Below are 17,397 nucleotides of genomic sequence, written 5' to 3' on the forward strand. Positions count from 1 at the left end.
AAACTGATGGAGTCACTCAATTTACCTTTAACATGTATTTTTCTTTGCAGGGCAAGGGGCGTCTTCGTCGAGGAAACTATCCATGTCCATCCTCTCCTGCTGTGGTTCGGCTGCCTTCCATGTCTGATGTCACGGAAGAGACCTTGACTAGTGAGGTGGCCCTGGAGACTGACATCACAGAGCAGCAGCAGGCAGCTATGCAGCAGGAGGAGAGAGTCCTGACCGAGCAGATTGAGAATCTGCAGAAAGAGAAGTGAGTCGCTGGAAGGAAAGCGAGCAACCGTTACCTGTTTCCATTTTCTTCCTCCTGTCCTCTGTTTATTCTTCCTTATTGTGAGTCAGACTCTACGTCAGGGTACAGGGGATGTGGAGATGACAAGGACATGCTGTCTGTACTCAGGTAGCAATGTGAAAGTTGTCACCTCAAGGAAGGATGCTGAAGAGCTAGGAGATCTGAAGCTGCTACAGTGGAGATTCTCAAGAGGCTGACTGGACAGGGTGTGTCAGTCTTAGCCCAGATTCTTAACAGGTCACCAGTCTTGGTGACAAATTTTTCTTTTAAAGGAGAAATAAAGATTCCCAGGCTAAGATGATTCAGAACTCCATGCTACTGCTGCTGCTGAGTCACTTCAGTCGTGTCCAACTCTGTGTGACCCCATAGATGGCAGCCCACCAGGCTCCCCTGTCCCTGGGATTCTCCAGGCAGGAACACTGGAGTGGGTTGCCATTTCCTTCTCCAATGCATGAAAGTGAAAAGTGAAAGTGAAGTTGCTCAGTCGTGTCTGACCCTCAGCGACCCCATGGCTGCAGCCTACCAGGCTCCTCCGTCCATGGGATTTTCCAGGCAAGAGTACTGGAGTGGGTTGCCATTGCCTTCTCCGTCAGAACTCCATAAAGGAACATTATTATCTGAAGATCATTATAACCATGGGGTCAGCAACTGGATGGTCAGGGTAAGGCAGCAACTCTTGGAGGTGCTGGGACACCAAGTAGGGAAATTGGTTGCAGTTGGGAGAGAGACAGATAAACCACTCTGTGACCTCTGCCATCCCTGGAGCAAGGATGGTAACACTACTTCTTGGGTATAATGTGACCATCCTGTGGTTCTCTCTGAAGGTACTGTGTACTGGTTGTCAGTGATGACTCAAGTTTTAAGGGGATTTTTGTTCATGAGTTCCAGGATCCCAGGCCTGAGAGCTTGATTCATGAGAGATTATGAGTCTTTTAAAGTACTTTTTGCTTATCAGGATTGCTTCTAGAATTTGGACAAGCTGAAAAAGCAGCTAGGGCTCAGCTGTGCTGAACATGATAAGGTAAAAATGGTCTACTTTGATGAGCAGCTAGCTATTTGATACAAAAATGATCTGAAAAGAGGAGCTAATTCAGCTTTGATGAAAATTGCGTGGGAACTATTGAAGGATGAATAGGAATTTGCCAGGAAGGTGAAAGTCCCAGAGAAAGGGAAATGTATGAACATAGTCTCAGAGGTGTGAATGTGCATTGCTTATGACAGTTGTCATTGCAGCAGTGAGTTGTTGGCGAGACTATCCTTGCAAAAATTGTCCATGAATCTCAAGCCAGGTATTGGATGTATTAAAGGATGAACAGTTTAAAGCTGGGTAGAGTGGAAGAGAAGCTAAGAGGGCTCTGCAAAGGAGGAGAATCGATGAAAATGGAGTTACACTTGGAAGGATAACGAGGCAGTGGACAGAGTGGAGGAGTGGATCGACAAACTCCAGGGTCTGCCCACTGGGGAAAATTGCCTACACAGAGTGGAGAAAAGGTTATTTGGAATTGCAGATGTAAAGGAACTTTGATGTTAGGGTATTGACATGAGCTTTTAACAAAGATATTGATTAAAATGAATCACAGTGGTGTCAGGCAGTAGTGAGAAAGTAAGATTAGAAGCCAGGTACCAAAGACTTCAGGGAATGAGGAGGCATGGCTGAGAGGAGGTGAGTGATTGATAAGAAGGAATTGAGAATAGTAGTCTGAAGTGGAGATGGCAAAGGTTTAAAAGGACAGAAGAGGTCAGTCTGTTTTATTTCATTTAGGAGATCTAGAGGTCTCTCCTTGGCCAAAGAAGGTAGAGGATATAGTGTGTAGCAGCTAATAAAATTTTTTTTAATTTATTTATTTTAATTGGAGGCTAATTATTTTACAATATTATAGTGGTTTTGCCATACATTGACATGAATCAGCCATGGGTGTACATGTGTTCCCCATCCTGAACCCTCCTCCCACCTCCCTCCCCGTCCCATCCCTCTGGGTCATCCCGTTGTACCCCTGAGCGCCCTGTCTCATGCATTGAACCCGGACTGGCGATCTGTTTCACATATACATGTTTCAATGCTATTGTCTCAAATCATCCCACCCTCGCCTTCTACCACAGAGTCCAAAAGACTGTTCTATACATCTGTGTCTCTTTTGCTGTCTTGCATATAGGGTTATCGTTACCATCTTTCTAAATTCCATATATATGTGTCAGTATACTGTATTGGTGTTTTTCTTTCTGGTTTACTTAAACACAGTATTTTTTTATATTTTCAGAATTGGATTAAAAGTTTCAAACCTCATTCAAGATTTTTTTTTAAATCACTAAAAAATAAGATTGCTAGACTTTTAGCAGTAATACTTTGTTGTTCAGTTGCTCAGTCATGTCCGACTCTGTGATCCCATGGACTGCAGCATACCAGGCCTCCCTGTCCTTTATCATCTCCCAGAGCTTGCTCAAGCGCATGTCCATTGGGTTGGTGATGCCATCCAAGCATCTCATCCTCTGTCGTCCCCTTCTCCTCCTCTGTCATCCCCTTCTCCTCCTCTGTCGTCCCCTTCTCCTCCTGCCTTCAATCTTTCCCAGCATCAGGGTCTTTTCCAATGAGTCAGTTCTTCACATCAGGTGGCCGAAGTATTGGAGTTTCAGCTTCAGCATCAGTCCTTCCAATGAATATGCAGAACGGATTTCCTTCAGAATGGACTGATTGGATCTCCTTGCAGTCCAAGGGACTCTCAAGAGTCTTCTCCAACACCACAGTTCAAAAACATCAGTTCTTTGTCACTCAGCTTTCTTTATGGTCCAACTCTCACATCCATACATGACTACTGGAAAAACCATAGCTTCGACTATATGGACCTTTGTCCACAGAGTAATGTCTCTAGTTTTTTAATACATTGTCATAGCTTTTCTTCCAAGGAACAAGCATCTTTTAATTCCATGGCTGCACTCAACATCCACAGTGACTTTGGAGCCCAAGAAAATAAAGTCTGTCACTGTCTAGATGCCAGAATAAATGGAACTATATCAAAACTTTGAGTGAATATAAATTAGAAATCTAGCATTCTATTCATACTTAGTCAAACAAGTGGGATGAAAATGTCATAATTTTTTTTAAATTTTATTTTATTTTTTAACTTTATAATATTGTATTGGTTTTGCCATGTATCAAAATGAATCCATCACAGGTATACATGTGTTCCCCATCCTGAACCCTCCTCCCTCCTCCTTCCCCATACCATCCCTCTGGGTCGTCCCAGTGCACCAGCCCCAAGCATCCAGTATCGTGCATCGAACCTGGACTGGTGACTCGTTTCATATATGATACTATACATGTTTCAGTGCCATTCTCCCAAATCATCCCACCCTATCCCTCTCCCACAGAGTCCAAAAGACTGTTCTATACATCAGTGTCTCTTTTGCTGTCTCGTATACAGCAAAAGGGTTATTGTTACCATCTTTGTAAATTACATATATATGCGTTAGTATACTGTATTGGTGTTTTTCTTTCTGGCTTACTTCACTCTGTATAATAGGCTCCAATTTCATCCACCTCATTAGCACTGATTCAAATGTATTCTTTTTAATGGCTGAGAAATACTCCATTGTGTGTATGTACCACTGCTTTCTTATCCATTCATCTGCTGATAGACATCTAGGTTGCTTCCGTGTCCTGGCTATTATAAACAGTGCTGCGATGAACATTGGGGTACACGTGTCTCTTTCCCTTCTGGTTTCCTCGGTGTGTATGCCCAGCAGTGGAATTGCTGGGTCATAAGACAGTTCTGTTTCCAGTTTTTTAAGGAATCTCCACACTGTTCTCCATAGTGGCTGTACTAGTTTGCATTCCCACTAACAGTGTAAGAGGGTTCCCTTTTCTCCACATGCTCTCCAGCATTTATTGCTTGTAGACTTTTGGATCGCAGCCATTCTGACTGGCGTGAAATGGTACCTCATAGTGGCTTTGATTTGCATTTCTCTGATAATGAGTGATGTTGAGCATCTTTTCATGTGTGTGTTAGCCATCTGTATGTCTTCTTTGGAGAAATGTCTGTTTAGTTCTTTGGCCCATTTTTTGATTGGGTCATTTATTTTTCTGGAATTGAGCTGTAGGAGTTGCTTGTATATTCTTGAGATTAGTTGTTTGTCAGTTGCTTCATTTGCTATTATTTTCTCCCATTCTGAAGGCTGTCTTTTCACCTTGCTTATAACTTCCTTTGTTGTACAGAAGCTTTTAAGTTTAATTAGATCCCATTTGTTTATTTTTGCTTTTATTTCCAATATTCTGGGAGGTGGGTCATAGAGGATCCTGCTGTGATGTATGTTGGAGAGTGTTTTGCCTGTGTTCTCCTCTAGGAGTTTTATAGTTTCTGGTCTTACGTTTAGATCTTTAATCCATTTTGAGTTTATTTTTGTGTATGGTGTTAGAAAGTGTTGTAGTTTCCTTCTTTTACAAGTGGTTGGCCAGTTTTCCCAGCACCACTTGTTAAAGAGATTGTCTTTAATCCATTGTATATTCTTGCCTCCTTTGTCAAAGATAAGGTGTCCATAGGTGTGTGGACTTATCTCTGGGCTTTCAATTTTGTTCCATTGATCTATATTTCTGTCTTTGTGCCAGTACCATACTGTCTTGATGACTGTTGCTTTGTAGTATAGCCTGAAGTCAGGCAGGTTGATTCCTCCAGTTCCATTCTTCTTTCTCAAGATTACTTTGGCTATTCGAGGTTTTTTGTATTTCCATACAAATTGTGAAATTATTTGTTCTAGCTCTGTGAAGAATACCGTTGGTAGCTTGACAGGGATTGCATTGAATCTATAAATTGCTTTGGGTAGTATACTCATTTTCACTATATTGATTCTTCCAATCCATGAACATGGTATATTTCTCCATCTATTAGTGTCCTCTTTGATTCTTTTCACCAGTGTTTTATAGTTTTCTATATATAGGTCTTTAGTTTCTTTAGGTAGATATATTCCTAAGTATTTTATTCTTTTCGTTGCAATGGTGAATGGAATTGTTTCCTTAAAATCTCTTTCTATTTTCTCATTATTAGTGTATAGGAATGCAAGGGATTTCTCTGTGTTGATTTTATATCTTGCAACTTTACTATATTCATTGATTAGCTCTAGTAATTTTCTGGTGGAGTCTTTAGGGTTTTCTATGTAGAGGATCATGTCATCTGCAAACAGAGTTTTACTTCTTCTTTTCCAATTTGGATTCCTTTTATTTCTTTTTCTGCTCTTGATTGCTGTGGCCAAAACTTCCAAAACTATGTTGAATAGTAATGGTGAAAGTGGGCACCCTTGTCTTGTTCCTGACTTTAGAGGAAATGCTTTCAATTTTTCACCATTAAAGATAATGTTTGCTGTGGGTTTGTCATATATAGCTTTTATTATGTTGAGGTATGTTCCTTCTATTCCTGCTTTCTGGAGAGTTTTTATCGTAAATGGATGTTGAATTTTGTCAAAGGCTTTCTCTGCATCTATTGAGATAATCATATGGTTTTTATTTTTTAATTTGTTAATGTGGTGTATTACATTGATTGATTTGCAGATATTGAAGAATCCTTGCATCCCTGGGATGAAGCCCACTTGGTCATGGTGTATGATCTTTTAATGTGTTGTTGGATTCTGATTGCTAGAATTTTGTTAAGAATTTTTGCATCTATGTTCATCAGTGATATTGGCCTGTACTTTTTATTTTGTGGCATCTTTGTCAGGTTTTGGTATTAGGGTGATGGTGGCCTCATAGAATGAGTTTGGAAGTTTACCTTCCTCTGCAATTTTCTGGAAGAGTTTGAGTAGGATAGGTGTTAGCTCTTCTCTAAATTTTTGGTAGAATTCAGCTGTGAAGCCATCTGGACCTGGGCTTTTGTTTGCTGGAAGATTTCTGATTACAGTTTCCATTTCTGTGCTTGTGATGGGTCTGTTAATATTTTCTATTTCTTCCTGGTCCAGTTTTGGAAAGTTGTACTTTTCTAAGAATTTGTCCATTTCTTCCACGTTGTCCATTTTATTGGCATTATAATTGCTGATAGTAGTCTCTTATGATCCTTTGTATTTCTGTGTTGTCTGTTGTGATCTCTCCTTTTTCATTTCTAATTTTATTGATTTGATTTTTCTCCCTTTGTTTCTTGATGAGTCTGGCTAATGGTTTGTCAATTTTATTTATCCTTTCAAAGAACCAGCTTTTGGCTTTGTTGATTTTTGCTATGATCTCTTTTGTTTCTTTTGCATTTATTTCTGCCCTAATTTTTAAGATTTCTTTCCTTCTACTAACCCTGGAGTTCTTCATTTCTTCCTTTTCTAGTTGCTTTAGGTGTAGAGTTAGGTTATTTATTTGACTTTTTTCTTGTTTATTGAGGTATGCCTGTATTGCTATGAACTTTCCACTTAGGACTGCTTTTACAGCGTCCCACAGGTTTTGAGTTTTTGTGTTTTTATTTTCATTCGTTTCTATGCAAATTTTGATTTCTTTTTTGATTTCTTCTGTGATTTGTTGGTTATTCAGCAGCGTGTTGTTCAGCCTCCATATGTTGGATTTTTTTTTTTTTTTTTGCTTTTTATTTTATTTTATTTTTTTTTAATTTTATTTTATTTTTAAACTTTACATAATTGTATTATTTTTGCCAAATATCAAAATGAATCCGCCACAGGCATACATGTGTTCCCCATCCTGAACCCTCCTCCCTCCTCCCTCCCCACACCATCCCTCTGGGTCGTCCCAGTGCACCAGCCCCAAGCATCCAGTATTGCGCATCGAACCTGGACTGGCAACTCGTTTCTTACATGATATTCTACATGTTTCAATGTCACTCTCCCAAATCTTCCCACCCTCTCCCTCTCCCACAGAGTCCATAAGACTGTTCTATACATCAGTGTCTCTTTTGCTGTCCCGTACACCAGGTTATTGTTACCATCTTTCTAAATTCCATATATATGCATTAGTATACTGTATTTATGTTTTTCCTTCTGGCTTACTTCACTCTGTATAATAGGCTCCAGTTTCATCCACCTCATTAGCACTGATTCAAATGTATTCTTTTTAATGGCTGAGTAATACTCCATTGTGTATATGTACCATAGCTTTCTTATCCATTCCTCTGCTGATGGACATCTAGGTTGCTTCCATGTCCTGGCTATTATAAACAGTGCTGCGATGAACATTGGGGTACACGTGTCTCTTTCCCTTCTGGTTTCCTCAGTGTGTATGCCCAGCAGTGGGATTGCTGGATCATAAGGCAGTTCTATTTCCAGTTTTTTAAGGAATCTCCACACTCTTCTCCATAGTGGCTGTACTAGTTTGCATTCCCACCAACAGTGTAAGAGGGTTCCCTTTTCTCCACACCCTCTCCAGCATTTATTATTTGTAGACTTTTGGATCGCAGCCATTCTGACTGGTGTGAAATGGTACCTCATAGTGGTTTTGATTTGCATTTCTCTGATAATGAGTGATGTTGAGCATCTTTTCATGTGTTTGTTAGCCATCTGTATGTCTAGTTTTTCTCCTGTAATTGAGATCTAATCTTACTGCATTGTGGTCAGAAAAGATGCTTGGAATGATTTCAGTTTTTTTGAATTTACCAAGGCTAGACTTATGGCCCAGGATGTGATCTGTCCTGGAGAAGGTTCCGTGTGTGCTTGAGAAAAAGGTCAAATTCGTTGTTTTGGGATGAAATGTCCTATAGATATCAATTAGGTCTAACTGGTCTATTATATCGTTTAAAGTTTGTGTTTCCTTGTTAATTTTCTGTTTAGTTGATCTATCCATAGGTGTAAGTGGGGTATTAAAGTCTCCCACTATTATTGTGTTATTGTTAATTTCTCCTTTCATACTTGTTAGCATTTGTCTTACATATTGCGGTGCTCCTATGTCGGGTGCATATATATTTATAATTGTTATATCTTCTTCTTGGATTGATCCTTTGATCATTATGTAGTGACCTTCTTTGTCTCTTTTCACAGCCTTTGTTTTAAAGTCTATTTTATCTGATATGAATATTGCTACTTCTGCTTTCTTTTGGTCCCTATTTGCATGGAAAATCTTTTTCCAGCCCTTCACTTTCAGTTTGTATGTGTCCCCTGTTTTGAGCTGGGTCTCTTGTAGACAACATATGTAGGGGTCTTGTTTTTGTATCCATTCAGTCATTCTTTGTCTTTTGGTTGGGGCATTCAACCCATATACGTTTAAGGTAATTATTGATAAGTATGATCCCGTTGCCATTTACTTTATTGTTTTGGGTCGAATTTATACACCCTTTTTGTGTTTCCTGTCTAGAGAATATCCTTTAGTATTTGTTGGAGAGCTGGTTTGGTGGTGCTGAATTCTCTCAGCTTTTTTAAGAAAATAGTTTAAGAGCTGGAAGGAATCCTAGAGACTATCTAGTTTAGTCTCTTTGTTTTTGTGGATGAGAAAGTTAAGGTCCATAAAGAGGAAAGTACTTTCCTGATGTATTATGAGTGAGTTTAGAATCCCAGTCTCCTGCTTAGCAGCCCAGAGTTCATTTCATCAAAGGATCTTACAGCTTTAGCATAAGCCCTGCCGCAGCCTTAGCCCCATTGTAGGTCCCAGTCTTTGCTGTCTTTAACCTTCACTGTGACTGTGACTTGTTCAGTTGCTAAGTCATGTTCAGCTCTTTGCGATCCCGTGGACTGCAGCAAGCCAGGCTTCCCTATCCTTCACTATCTCCCTTAGTTTGCTCAAACATATGTCCATTGAGTCAGTGATGCCATCCAACCATCCCATCCTCTGTCATCCCCTTCTCCTTCTGCCTTCAATCTTTCCCAGCATCTTTTCCAATGAGTTGGCTCTTCACATCAGGCATACAGGTCCTTATCACCACCCTGGAAGGGAACAGTAAGAAATGTGACTGTTTTTGCTACCTAAATTCCTGACATTCACAGAAGGTCTACTTTCGTGTTGGCTTATCAAATGTTAATGATTTCTTGATTGTATCTTACAGGGAAGAACTAACATTTGAGATGCTTGTCCTGGAACCACGTGCCTCTGATGATGAAACCCTTGAGTCTGAGGCCTCCATAGGGACTGCTGATAGCTCAGAAAATTTGAATATTGAGTCTGAAGGTGCCATCTCTGAGAAATCAGGTAAATGAACATGTTAAACCAAAGACTCCAGATTTGTTTTGCAGAGGAGGAATAAGGGTTCCCAAGCAAAGACAGTCTCTTTGAAGAAGGCCTTTGACCTTACATTAAAAGATGACAAAGTCCTAAGGAGCTGAAATATACCCATCCTCCTGAAGCTTCTGTATAAATTGTTGATCAGACCAAACCTTCAGTGTAACATAATTCTTTTGTAATGTAATGTTTCCTTGTATTTACCATAGAGGAAAGCCAGCAGTCATAGCTCATGTTGTCTTACTGACTCATGAACCATTTTCTAAGAGTAGGTAGTGGGAGCCGTGCCCTACTATGAGATGGGACTGGACCCAAGGAAGTCTTTAACTGCCTGCCATGTCTCCGCAAGATGTGGTATTTACTACATATTGTGGCAGTGTTTTAAATGATGGGGATGGCTGTGGGCCTCTTCTAATGGCATGATCCCACTCCAGCTTCCTCAGGGTTGATTCTGAAATGATATGGATGGTATAGAAATGGGTGGTTAGGTCTTCTTGAGTTGTGACTGTGCCCGAAGCAGGTCACTCTGGACCCTCCAGATCTTAGCCCACCCACTTTCACGTGTGAGCAGTGACACCTCTTCATCACACAATGATTTGCTTCAGAGAGAACTGTCATTTACAGCTTTGGTCTCTTTCTTGCATTAGAGAGAAGCTTAGCCCTTATCTCTACGAAGGCAGCTGGCAAGTCTGAACCTTCAAGCAAGTTGCGGAAGCAGCTCAAAAAGCAGCAAGACTCACTGGATTCAGTGGACTCTTCAGTCTCTTCTTTATGTTCATCTGGCACTGCATCTTCTCATGGGACCAGAAGACGATTTCAGATTTATTCCAAATCTCCTTTCTACCGAGCTTCCTCAGCTGGTGAGGCCCTCGGGATGGAAGGGCCATCGGGCCAGACCAAATCCCTAGAAGACAAGCCTCAGTTCATCAGCAGAGGAACCTTCAACCCTGAAAAGGGCAAACAAAAATTAAAGAATGTGAAAAACTCACCTCAGAAAACCAAAGAGACCCCAGAGGGGATAGTTGTGTCTAGCCGCAGGAAAACTGTGGACCCAGACTGCAGCTCGGCCCAACAGCTAGCTCTCTTTGGGAATAATGAGTTTATGGTCTGAACTGGCAGATGTGTGTCCCTTATGGCTACATCTCATCTTGGGGCTTCATCACCTGGTCCACAGTATCCATCCTGATTGTGGTCCTGCCTCTTGCCCGAGCATACAACCAAGACCTTGTGTGCTGAGTCCCGGGTGGGCCTCCTGCCAAAGCGGAAAGTCTTCTTTGAAGCCTGCCAGGGATGGTACCAGCTGTGCCTTGGCTGCTGTATCCAGCTAGAGACTTTGCTGAACAGAGCGCGCAGGGCCTTGGGATTTGGGTCAGTTATAGAGGTCTTTGTAGTTGCCTCTCCTCCCTCCCTTTTTCCCTTCCCAGAGGTGAGTGTGGAACTGGGGGGACATTGTGGGCTAGAGGGACCCACTGATTTCTAACATTTGAAGAAAACATATAAACCTTTCTTAACCATGAAAGCAAAATTCTTTGGGTTTATTTTGGGATAGTTAGGAGCTGGTATAGAATATAATTTTCTTCCAAGGATTTGTAAGCAAAAAGCCTAAGCCCTCTATTTTAAGATTTTTGAGAAATACTCCATGTTATATTCTGGGGAAAGTAAAAAAAAAGCAGTTGTCTCCATCAAGCCATCAGAGCATGTTTGAGACCTCTGTGGTTATCCAACGAAGAAGAGAAGACCTCTTTTGTTTTTCAGCGATGTTTGATGTCATAATAATCAGTGCTGGTTTAACCCCTGGTTAGTTCCTGCCAAATGTATTGCATGGGCCGAAGTTTCAATAGCCATACTGTTCTTATATCCCCTGATCCTAGAATCAGGTTCCTCTAATATTTTTTAAATGTCCCAGAGACATGGTGATCCCTAAACAGGAGGGTTTCATTCTAATTTATCCAGGCCTTTCTCTTTGTATAGATTAAACTGAAGACCATATATGAACCTGTTTATCTGCTGGTGGGTTTCCACCACGAGCTCACACAAATGATGTGACCACTTAATCACTTCTCCCCAAGCATTCACACATAGCACTGCATGAATAAACGTTACAGAAAGCTGCCAAAAAAGAAAAAAAGATAAGTTTTTAATATTGACCCATCTAGCTTTTATCTTTTTTTCCTCAGACCATCAGTATTAAATAGATTTAAAAAAATCAAGGACTACTTGAAGCTATTTTTGTTAATATTCTGGTTACTGAAGTTTACTGTAAATATATATATGTATAGTGTGCATATTTCTTTTAACTTTATGCTTCCTTCCTCCCCATAGAATTTCTTCCCACAGATTAAGGGCCATTGGATGTGGTGGTGAGAGCCAGACATCCCTGGGTTGAGGGAAAAGTCAAACCATTTTTCTCACCACTGGGTGTCTCCATGTACCTGAGTTATAAAAGCATTTTAAGCTTCTTAGTGTCTGTGGGATTAGAAGTCTGTTTTTGCTATTTATAATATATGGGAAATGAAACATGATACCCTTTCTTGAGATAAGTATGTGAAAATGTTTCTTTTTTAAAGTTACTAAATGCATCTTGTCTAACTACCACATGCACTGTTCTAAAAAAGAGCCTTTACCATCTGTAACCTGAATTTTGGTTATTCTTCCTTTTCATACTTCTTTGAGATGAAGTTACAGAAACCTGAGGACTTTCATTAATAAGGCAGAGTCTCTCCTGTTACACAACAGTGAACCTCATGCCACTGCCTCTGTGGCTGCTGTCGAGCCCCAGAGGCCAGACACAAATATCATCCCGAGTGGCAGCTCCAGGTAGCAGGCAGCTTTTCTCTCCCTGGTGGGGTTCAGAAATGACCTCGGGAAAAGGAATCTTTGTCAATTTCCAGAATGATGATGGTTAGTAACTAAACATGTTTGATTTTATAGCCTGCAAACATCTGTCACCTTGTTCATGCTGCCTTGAGGAGTAATAAAGGTAAATAAGGTCTTTAAAAATCTGAATTTCAGATAATCTCCTAGAGCAGAACCCAGCCCCTCAGCATGGTTGTGTCTGCATGGGTGCCCCAGTCCCTGTGCCAGGCGCAGTCTCTCCCATTATTCTTGGGAAGGTGGTTTTCAGCCCGTGTTGAGTACTCCTTTCCACTTGTTCCAGGACATTGGTTAAATACCATACAAAATAAAGCAAGTACCCCTGTTGAGTAGTTTTCTTTGGCCTAGAGGAATGGCCTGGGAAACACATCTTGGCATATGGTCTCCCTTCTAAATCTTTGTGGAGTTTTTGTTTTGTTGCTGTTGTTTTGCAAAACAAGTTTTTGGCAGTTAAAAAAAAAAATTAAAAATAAAAATCTACTCATATAGGTCACTTTATAGGAACCAGGTGATGGATGTTAAGAGACTTTATAATTTTTTCTCAGGGACCTAAAACCTGAATTTGGATAACATTAAATAAATATTTGTTTTTCAGTTGCTAGATTTGTGGATTTCTAGTCATTTAACAAGCTGTCAGAATGGAGGGGTGGGGAAAGGGAGCTGCATGGAATGCTAAGAATGGAGAGCAAAGGCGGGACCCTCCCTTTGAAGGAAAGCATGCTGCTGTTCTCTAGAATAATGGGCATTGTTGGCCTGAAAAAGATGAAGCCATAACACTTAACAACTGTTAGAACCGAGTGCTGTCTGTCCTCTCCTCTGATCTTAACTGGTCATCTCTGTGGTTCATGTTACGTTACCACAGCTGATGCTGCATTACAATCACTTATAATTAAGATATTTAACATCTGTATGTGTCAAATGTGTGTTTTCTATTTGCTTCTCCTTTGTTCATTTTCTTTGATCTCAAATGCCTCAAAGGAAACCCATATGTGGCAGCCTGGAGGCAGCCCCTCATTTGGAGCCCATACTCTAAAATGCAGAGCATTCTCTTCTTACCACACATTCCCAGCCCCAGATAGAGCCTAGAGTTTTAATTCTCCCCATTAAAGCCAACGTATCCCTTATCATGGAAAATGTAATGGAAGCAGAGAAGTTTAATTGTAGGGTCAAAGTGTGTATACACAAAATGAAGTAAATATAGAAAGGATTCAGGAAGGTGACTTGCTTCATTTGTAATGCACTGTGTACTTCCAGCCATTTAAATTATTTTGCCACTCTGGGTTTCCGCGAATACAAAGGAGGTAACAGCCCAATATGAGCCTTGTGGAGGCAGAGGGACCTGAATTCAGGGGGTGGGATATAAGAGCCCTCCCTTCTCATGGGAGTTAGTGGAGACTTCTGTCTTCCATCACAGTAGGGTTGTTTTCACTGTCAAAGATGCAGGGTCCCAGAAGCATGCAGAAAACAGGAGCTCCAGCAAGGTTCTGCAGGCCTGCTTCAGTGCCTGTGGGCCACATTTTTCTTTTTTAAACTGTAACTAAGGAATGTGTACCTTTCACAAGCACTTTGGTGAACAAGAGAGAAGAAAATATTCTCAGGATGTGTTCAAAGCTCAGCGAGTTTTAATTTTAAAAAGAAACACTCCAGCTGGCTTTCCTCATTCTCCTCTCTCTCATTTTCCCCCCTCTTGGTCATTCTGTGTTGACCAACACAGCTTCATTCTGTGCTGACAGATATGTTTGTCTACCCATAATTGTGAGACAGCTCCCCATAATTCTGTGACAGTTGGCACTGTCCCCCAATACCATGCTAGCCTTGGTAGTAAAGTTCCTTGGTGTTTGTGGGAGTCTTTCTTGGGGCTTCCCTGATGGATCACATGGTAAAGAATCTGCCTGCAATGTGGGAAACCTGGGTTCGATCCCTGGGTTGGGACGATACCCTGGAGAAGGGAATGGCAACTCACCCCAGTATTCTTGCCTGGAGAATTCTACGGACAGAGGTTACAGTCCATGAAGTCTCAAAGAGTCAGACACAACTGAGTGACTAACACTAAGCCATTACTCTTGCCTGAAAAATCCCATGGATGGAGGAGCCTAGTAGGCTGCAGTCCATGGGGTCGCTAGGAGTTGGACGCAACTGAGCGGCTTCCCTTTCACTTTTCACTTCCATGCATTGGAGAAGGAAATGGCAACCCAGTCCAGTGTTCTTGCCTGGAGAATCCCAGGGATGGGGGAGCCTGGTGGGCTGCCGTCTCTGGGGTCGCACAGAGTCGGACACGACTGAAGCGACTTAGCAGCAGCAGCAGCATACCCCTAAAATACTGTCACTCACTTTTCTCTGGAGCTGCTCCCACGTCTTATCTGGTGGTAAAGGGCAAAATAGTGACTATGGAGGTGGATCTATTAGGTCTTGTTGGTCTCTTGGTTGAAACTGTTGTCAAAAAAGCCCCACCAAGGGGTCCATCACCTTGCTTTCCATCCATGTTGAATGCCTGCTTATCATCCCTCTTAGGTCATGTAAAAGTTGCACCTTTGGAACCAAGTAATTGTATTTACTAAGGGAAAGGTGTGGACTACAGATAAGTATTATATGAATGGATTTAAAGTAATTTATATAAATACACTGAGTGTAAATTTATAAAAGACTATCTATTGTAAAAGGACATAGCCTGTGAAATATAATATCATTTTACTGTTTAACAGAATAATTCTATACAAAGAATGATGTGTCTCACCCACAGAACTGATTACATTCCTGATGCAATCAACAGGCACTTTGTGATTTCCTTGTTTTTTTGGCAGGGGGTGGGGCTGGGGCCATCAGTTGTATAAAGTGCAGTTTGTGCCACCCAAAATATGCACTGTATGGCTACACAAGAGCAGTTTAATGGACAGATCACGCCATGGCTCATTAAAGAACAAAGCTTCCAGAAGCAGCAATATGTGTGGTTTGTTTTCTGACCATCTTGGCTCCCACCCCAACTCAGGCCAGCCTGAACCCAAGGAACAGCAATGATTTTTGATAAAGTGCTCTTTTTTTTTTTAAGCAAAGGGCTGAGCCCCAAATTGATAAAGTACAGAGATGGTAATTATTGGGAACTTAATATAGCTCAAGTGAAGGTGAGATTTCAAGCTGTGAGTTTTCCATAAGGGATGCTAAGCTGGGAAGAAAATAAATTACATTGAAGATCCTCACCAAAAAGGCATAGCTGCTAGTAGAGGGCCCTGGTGTGTCCTTTTTTTGTTCTGCCCCTGCACTTGCATGACTTTGGCAAGGTCATTTGCCTTCAGTCTGGAATGTGTTCCCTCCCCCAGGTTTTCTCTGGGTAACTCCTACTGACTCTGAGGTCATAGTGTAAAAGGCATTTCTACTTGGAAATTTCCTCTTCCCCGTTGAACTGGCTTAGATGTCTTGTGTTCTCAACAGCTCCCAGTGTTTGTGACATCAAAAAACTGACATTAGCTTCCCAAGGCAAGAAAGGAACCTATCTTCCTGACTTAGATCCTCAGCACCTAACAAAAGGTGCCCACGCTTACATTTTGGATGAGAGAGTTGAATGTGATCAGGGGTTCTCAAATACCAAACCAAATCTAAAGTGGAATTAGAAAAAAAAAAATTGTGGTCAGTTTTTCCCTAATGTGAAATTTATTCCATTTTAAAATTCTGAGATCATCCTTTCCATTTTTTACATTGTTTACATCTACAGTTTGCATTGTCTACATGACAACATAATAAGAAGAGTGGATTGTTTAAGGTTTCCTCAATTGGCTAAATTGGAGAAGGCAATGGCAACCCACTGCACTACTCTTGCCTGGAAAATCCCATGGACGGAGGAGCCTGGTAGGCTGCAGTCCATGGGGTCGCTAAGAGTCTGATACGACTGAGCGACTTCACTTTCACTTTCATGCATTGGAGAAGGAAATGGCAACCCACTCCAGTGTTCTTGCCTGGAGAATCCCAGGGACGGAGGAGCCTGGTGGGCTGCCGTCTACAGGGTCGCACAGAGTTGGACACGACTGAAGTGACTTAGCAGCAGCGGCAGCAATTGGCTAAATAAAACCTAGTAATGCCTAGGAACTTTTTTGAAAGTTCCCCATGTGATAACTAAATCTATAACAAACCTTTCTGATTATGAAGAAAGAGCAGAAAGTTATAAGGAGACACAGATCAGAGCTTTTGCTTGTTAAAATGTTCTTTCTCCTAAATTGGATAACAGTACAGCATCTTAGAGCCAGGGACATAACCATGAACATTGATGAGACACCTATAATATCTATTGGATCTTGTGAGACATCTCAGACTCTAACAGGCATGTCACTTCCCTGTTCTGTGGGGCCATTTATCCCTCATTTGACAAGTGTTGACTGAGCACTCTAGTTGGTTGGGGTACACTGGTGACCAAAGCCCTTGCTCCCTATGGAGCTTGCATCCTAGTGAGGAAAACCAGTGGTGTCCACCAGATGGAGACTAGTCAACCACAATACCTGGGTCCCACTTAAGGTTTTATTAATCTGAATGGTTGCTTCTTGGCAACTTGTGAGTCTTTCTCTGCTCTCCCTACATCTAAATACTCCCTTAAGGGTAGAGGTAGAGTGTTTCACCAGAGACGGCAATGGCAACCCACTCCTGTACTCTTGCATGGAAAATCCCATCGACAGAGGAGCATGGTTGGCTGCAGTCCATGGGGTCGTGAAGAGTCGGACACGACTGAGCAACTTCACCTTCACTTTTCACTTTCATACATTGAAGAAGGAAATGGCAACCCACTCCAGTATTTGTGCCTGGAGAATCCGAGGGACAGGGGAGCCTGGTGGGCTGCTGTCTATGGGGTCACACAGAGTCAGACACGACTGAAGCGACTTAGCAGCAGCAGCAGCAGCAGAGTGTCTCACAAATCTGAAAACTGCAGTTGAAAAGAAAGGCCCAGATAGGCCCACAGAGTCTATCTCTGTGTGCTTCATAACCGAAGACGTTTCTGGCACCGAGGGCAGAAAAGAGTTTTCATAGTACCCCCTCCCCTAGCACTGGCCCTAAATCCGTTAGGGTAGAGCTATTACCCATCTGAGTTTCAGCAGGGCCAATTTACAGCAAAAGGTTGAGTAAATCCTAGGAT

The 17,397-nt window shown here is 41.6% G+C and overlaps 1 protein-coding gene across 39 annotated transcripts in view; it reads left to right on the plus strand.

Moving 5' to 3' along the window:
* Window positions 1-12,885, plus strand: part of MYO9A (myosin IXA) — a 257,518-nt gene extending 244,633 nt beyond the window's left edge. For all 39 annotated transcript variants that reach the window (XM_086322710.1, XM_086322713.1, XM_086322730.1 and 36 more), the window contains 3 exons: window positions 51-253; window positions 9,238-9,380; window positions 10,058-12,885. In XM_086322710.1, the coding sequence (XP_086178836.1) occupies window positions 51-253; window positions 9,238-9,380; window positions 10,058-10,521 (810 nt within the window). In that variant the 3' untranslated portion in view covers window positions 10,522-12,885. The remainder of the gene's footprint in view (window positions 1-50; window positions 254-9,237; window positions 9,381-10,057) is intronic.
* The last annotated feature ends 4,512 nt before the right edge of the window (window positions 12,886-17,397 follow it).

The sequence above is a fragment of the Bos grunniens genome, chromosome 10 (genome assembly GCF_055505025.1).
Source record: "Bos grunniens cultivar Pamir isolate PY7600 chromosome 10, Bosgru_T2T1.0, whole genome shotgun sequence".
Taxonomy (NCBI): Eukaryota; Metazoa; Chordata; class Mammalia; order Artiodactyla; family Bovidae; genus Bos; species Bos grunniens.